Source organism: Phaenicophaeus curvirostris, chromosome 8, assembly GCF_032191515.1.
Source record: "Phaenicophaeus curvirostris isolate KB17595 chromosome 8, BPBGC_Pcur_1.0, whole genome shotgun sequence".
In the NCBI taxonomy this organism is placed as follows: domain Eukaryota; kingdom Metazoa; phylum Chordata; class Aves; order Cuculiformes; family Cuculidae; genus Phaenicophaeus; species Phaenicophaeus curvirostris.
Genome location: NC_091399.1, coordinates 32,704,025 through 32,709,790, shown reverse-complemented (window position 1 = coordinate 32,709,790; position 5,766 = coordinate 32,704,025). Strand labels below are relative to the sequence as shown.

Here is a 5,766-nt window from a genome sequence, read left to right as displayed (position 1 = left end):
GTTTGTGTATTAAAGCACTGTTTAATAAAGAATTCTTGCTGCAAAGCATTTTAAAAATTTGGAATACAATGCTTTTGTTCTTACCGTATTTTTAAGCGCTGGTAACTGCTGGACCCATTTCACTTGAGGTGTATGAACTTGATCACTTGCTTCACTGTTTATGCTAAGGAGCTTTTTTCTTTTTAAAGACCATCACTGCCTTTGCCTCGTTGCAGTTTATGTAGCTTTTTGTCATAGTTGTGTGTATATACCACAGAACCATAAAATGGTTTGGGTTGGAAAGGCCCTTGAATCCCCTCTAGTTCCAACCCCTGCATGGGCTGCGACACCTCCCACTGCATCAGGCTGCTCCAAGCGCCATCCAGCCTGGCCTTGAGGCCTTGAACATCCACAGGGATGGGGCAGCCGTGCATTCTCTGCGCGCCCTCTGCTACTGGCCTCCCAGGAAAAGGTTTCTTCCTAATGTCTAATCGAAATCTCTCTTTTAGCTTAAAACTATTCCACAGCAGCAGGGCTGCTTTTAGTACTGGAAGGCTGCGCTAGGGTCTCCCCGGAGCTTTCTCTTCTCCAGGCTGAGCGACCTTCCTCAGCGTGTCCAGGAGGGGACCTGCTGCAGCCTCCTCTGGCCTCGCTCCCACCCATCCATGTCGCTCCTGCGCCGAGGGTTCCAGACCTGGATCCCGGGCTCTGCATGGGGCCTCAGGAGAGGGGGAGGATCCCGTCCCTTGCCCTGCAGCCCGGGTACGGTCGGTCGGCTGCGGGACCGGGCCCAGGGCCCCGCTCTCCGCCTCCGTTGCCGTTGGCCACGCCCATAGCGCCCGCTTCCGATTGGTCACTTCCCCCCTTGGCCCCGCCCGCAGCCCCCGCGCCCGCCTTCCATTATGCGCCGCTTCCCTTGGCTCCGCCCACAGCTCCCACCTCCCGCTGGCCCCGCCCACAACGCCCGCGCCCTCCTCTCATTGGCCCCGCCCGCCGCGTCCGCTCCCCTCTCCCATTGGTCGCTGCTCCCCTTGGCCCCGCCCCCAGCGCCCTCTCCCTGTGGCCCCGCGCACGCGCAGCCGCCTCGAGCCGCGGCGCAGGCGCGTTGGCGCGGGCCGGTCCGGGCTGTGGCGGCGCCGCTCGCAGCCCCCGCGCGGGCAGGGCAGGCGGGGCCGGACCCGGCGCGGAGCGTCCGACGGCACCTCCGAGCGCCGGGGCGGGGCGGGCGGTGCCTCCCGGCCTCGGGAGACGGTCCCGACCCTCGGAGACGCCGTGAGGAGCTCCATGAGGCGCCATGCTCGGGAGGAGGCCCAAGAAGAGCCCGCAGGCGAAGGGCCGGGGAGCGGCGGTCGCGAAGCAGGTGAGGAGGCCCGGGGCTCCCGCAGCCCGAGAGCCGGGACCGCGGAAAAAAACACTTCTGCGGTGTCTGCTTTCCTGCTTTCTCCTCTACCTCGGTCTGCTGGTCCAGAGAGATTATTCTCCCCCTGTGCTCGGCGCTGGTGAGACCGCTCCTCGAATCCTGTGTTCAGTTCTGGGCCCCTCACCACAAGAAGGATGTTGAGGCTCTGGAGTGAGTCCAGAGAAGAGCAACGAAGCTGGTGAGGGAGCTGGAGAACAGGCCTTATGAGGAACGGCTGAGAGAGCTGGGGTTGTTTAGCCTGGAGAAGAGGAGGCTGAGGGGAGACCTTATTGCTCTCCATAACAACCTGAAAGGAGGTTGTGGAGAGGAGGGAGCTGGGCTCTTCTCCCAAGTGACAGGGGACAGGACAAGAGGGAATGGCCTCAAGCTCTGCCAGGGGAGGTTCAGACTGGATATCAGGAAAAAAAATTTCACAGAAAGGGTCATTGGGCACTGAAACAGGCTGCCCAGGGAGGTGGTTGAGTCAACGTCCCTGGAGCTATTTAAAAGATGGGTGGATGAGGTGCTGAGGGACATGGTTTAGTGATTGATAGGAATGGCTGGACTTGATGATCCAAGAGGTCTTTTCCAACCTGATGGTTCTGTGATTCTAAATACCTGATACGCAGCAGCAGAGATCTTGCAGACAAGGCATAGTGTTGTAACGCCGTAATCTTTGCATGACACTTCATGACTCATGCTCAGAGCAGTTTCCTTCCTGGGTATCTTGGGGTTTAGTAACAACTTCAGTAGCTACATGGAGGTTTTTCTTACATCTCCAAGAAAACAGGGCAAGAAGACCAGAATATCCATAACAAATTCAGGGGCAGTATGGAGGGAGTGTTAAGACTCTACACCAGATGATACTGAAAATGCCAGCAAATAAAACTCCCTAAGACTTGTTTTGGAGTTTTAGAATGTAAGCATCCTATATCTGGCCTGGGCAGCATGCGGCAATGATCTCCATCAATCGTGTGCAGCGAGACAAGAGCTGGAGGCAGAATGTATTTCCCATTTACATGCATATGTATAAAATTTCCCAGAAATCTTATGCATATTCTGTTACTTTCCGAGGTCTAATTTTAACATTATGAAATTTTGCAACAGTCAGAACTCTTTATTAATTTGGAGCTGACTCCAGCTCTCAGCTTGGCCTTGCCTTTAAGATAGACAGATACTGCAGACAGAAGTGATCACTGAAGAAGAGACATCTGCTCAGCACAGATCCTACTTCACATAATATGTTATTACCTCCAAAGGATGAGGTGTCTGGAAAAAAAACACCACTTTAAAGAAAACATGCTATCAGTGGGACATTCTTTCTAACCTTCAAAAAAAAGCAACTGCTTAGATGAAACTTAACTGTACCTTAGCTTAAAGCAAAATATTCCACTTTTCGTAATAGTAACTACTTCTTGTATCACAGAGAGTAGTTTTCGTTTTCCTGTGTAGGGTATTTTTTTTCTTGCTGAGCCTGTGTCCCTCTCTTGTGGTTACAAGGAAAATTACATGTGCCTAGTTGTTGGGGTTTTTTTCCAAACTCTTTATCTTTGTCTGTGGTTTCCTAAGCCCTGAGGAGAGAAACATGAGTCAGTCATGGTTAGCAGGCATAGAAAGTCAGGCAACAGTGTCAAAATCAGAAAGGTGAAATCCTGGGGAGGGAAGTTGAAGAAAAACAGAGTACAGTTAGGGGTGTGGAGTACATTAGAACCAGGATGGAACTTTAGAAATCCTTGGAGTTAATACAGAGGTAAGTAGCATACAGAGGAGGAATAACTGATAAGAATGTAGGGAGATATGAAAATAAATTGGAATTGGCTGTTAGAATAGAGCAAATAGTCAAGATATTATCTTTCAGTGGTTTCTGAGGATTCTCGTGCTAGAGGCAAAAGGATTTCGTTAGAGATCTGTAGTGTTGCTGCTGCTCTAATACAAAAGTTGGCGTCTCTCAGCTGGAGAAGTGGTGTATCGTTCAGCTCATTGGAACAAGGAAGACAGTGAATATATCTTTCCCAAAGAAAGGAACCACACTATAAGAAGAGTAAATAAAGGATCTGGTTAACATATTTCACTGATTTCTAATTCAATACAGGTAGTTATTCTGCCTGTCTTAAAGCACAGAGGATTGTTTCTTGAAACGTACACTAATGGCTCGTTCACTTGCAAATTAACTCAATTTAACATTTTTGTAGTATGTAGTATATCAAGTTTTTTATAATCCCTTTTCTGTTTTATTAAACATTTCTTTAATGCTATGAACTTAATTGGACATGTGCCTTACTGAGCAGATAGAGAGACGTAGAGCTAGAACTGTTTGATTCTGTTCTTGACTTTATTCATTACTGCACTCGCTTCACTTTCTACACTTGCACAATAGTAATGAATAGATCATGTGTGCTTCTGATCTGTGTTGTGCATTGTTAGAAGTTGCATGTGTATGTTCCACAGAACTTGGATCTTTAGATCGCCATCGTAAATATTTCCAAATTAAATCTTGGATAGAATGCAAAAAAGGTCAGGCCAAGACTGCACATTTATTAGTTTTGTTTTGTGGAAGGGAGCTGGATAAGGCAGAGAGTGTCTGACTGCTTTGCCCAATGCTTTACAGAATGTCAAAGGCAGGATCAGGGCAACTAAAGAAATAGCACCTGGTTTTGAATGCAGTTTGTGGTCCTTGGGATTGGTGTTTCTCAGCTGTGTTTCCCATTCTGCTTTGGGATTATAAAAGGGGTTTGAAGAGGGACACAACATATTTCAAGGCAGTAGCTACAGTGCCTGGACTTATTCACACTGGTTTATAAACTGACAGGCAGCTTTGACAGCATGTCAGATCCTACTATGCAAGAGGAGATTATTAACCCTTGTAATGACAACTGGTTTTTGTTCCTTCGGTGAGGGGTGCTAAACTGCTGCCAGCTTGGCTGTGTGAAGACCAATAAGCCAACGAGGCTTGTGCTTTGAAAAAATTACTCTGCCTGCCTCATAGAATGAATCTAATTCAGTTAATTCCTGTTTATAAAAAAAAGCTTAGTGTACTTAGAGTAAAAATATTGTTATTTCTGGGGCAGTTAGTATTTTAACCAGCCATATAAAAATTGTGATAAAATAGCATCTTAGAAGAATATATTATAGGCTAAGACCTCTGATGCATGTGTCCTTCAGCATGTCTTGCAACAATTGAGTGATAGCTGCTGCTTCTTTGTCAAATTACAGTTACTGTTATTAACCATATTCCGTAGGATGCTATCGCTTAGTTGATGTTCTGTTCTGAACAGTTGTTTGGTTTTGGCTGCGTGGTCCAGGACCTGCTCTGTTTGCAATGGCTCTGAGCCTCTGTGAGCACGCATGCGCTCACCATGCATTTATGATTTACAAACAGAGGTAATAAGAAGTACAGAAAGGTTCTGTGTACGTAAGTACAGTGTCTTCTGAGAGAGAAGGGTGGAATCTTTGTGGTGTACACGTGTCAGACCCGTGAATTGTGTGAATGGTGATTAAATATTTCTTAACTTTGCTGTTACAGGACTGCCCTGAACTTCCCTGATGAGATCTGCCTCATGAGGCTCAGTACAAGCAACATAGCTTCATACTATTTGATAGGCTTGATTTTCAGAAATCGTTGATTGTGTAGGGTTTTAGAGAGAGTATTTTTGGCTTATTAAGATTTACATACCTTATGTCAGTTTTGGGTGCCTGGTGTGCTTTGTTTTGGTAACAGAAGTGGTGTGATAGTGGGCTTTAAAAAAAATGTACATGTTTAAATAATCCATGCAGTGTGATGTTTTTGTCATCTCTGTTCTAACTGCAGTATTTATTTTTTTATTATTATTTCATTTTCCCTTGGCTCCAGCTGGGGCTCTTTGTAGATTTCGATCCTGAAGAGGTGATGCTGGGTGCAGAGGATGGTGAGGATGATGGGGACTTAGAAGCAGAGCTCGCCGCTATTACAGGAGCAAGGGTGAAAGAGGAGAAATCAAAACCAAAAGGGAAAAGTAAGTTAAAGTATCTGGATTTTATTTATTGACAACCTAAATAGTTAATTAAAGACACCTATTTACAAATCACTGATTTAGCTAAAATGTTTTTGCATCACTGATAGAAGCTGAAATTGCGACTATTCTTTCCTTTACTTGGAAAGGTTTAAGTTGTTACTCCACAAAAAGGATAAGAGTTTTTCTGACTGTGCTCTTGTAGATATGGGAAAAGATATATGATGGCTCATCAATATAGTGGCTAAATTAAAGCACACTTGTAGCACATGAAGTCATAAATAGGTGTCGTGAGTGCTACGCTGTGCTGAAACTTCTGCCATTGCACATGGGTTACTTGTGGTTAAAATGTGCAGGATAGTATTTTGAAGGTGAATGTGGTTGTTGGGAGCTCTTGAA

The 5,766-nt window shown here is 46.3% G+C and overlaps 1 protein-coding gene across 2 annotated transcripts in view; it reads left to right on the top strand.

Annotated features, from left to right (window-relative positions):
* The first annotated feature begins 1,179 nt into the window (after nucleotides 1-1,179).
* CC2D1B (coiled-coil and C2 domain containing 1B) overlaps nucleotides 1,180-5,766 on the top strand; it is a 30,728-nt gene continuing 26,141 nt past the window's right edge. For both annotated transcript variants that reach the window (XM_069863129.1, XM_069863130.1), the window contains exons 1-2: nucleotides 1,180-1,339; nucleotides 5,229-5,370. In XM_069863129.1, coding sequence (XP_069719230.1) covers nucleotides 1,274-1,339; nucleotides 5,229-5,370 — 208 coding nt within the window. In that variant the 5' untranslated portion in view covers nucleotides 1,180-1,273. The remainder of the gene's footprint in view (nucleotides 1,340-5,228; nucleotides 5,371-5,766) is intronic.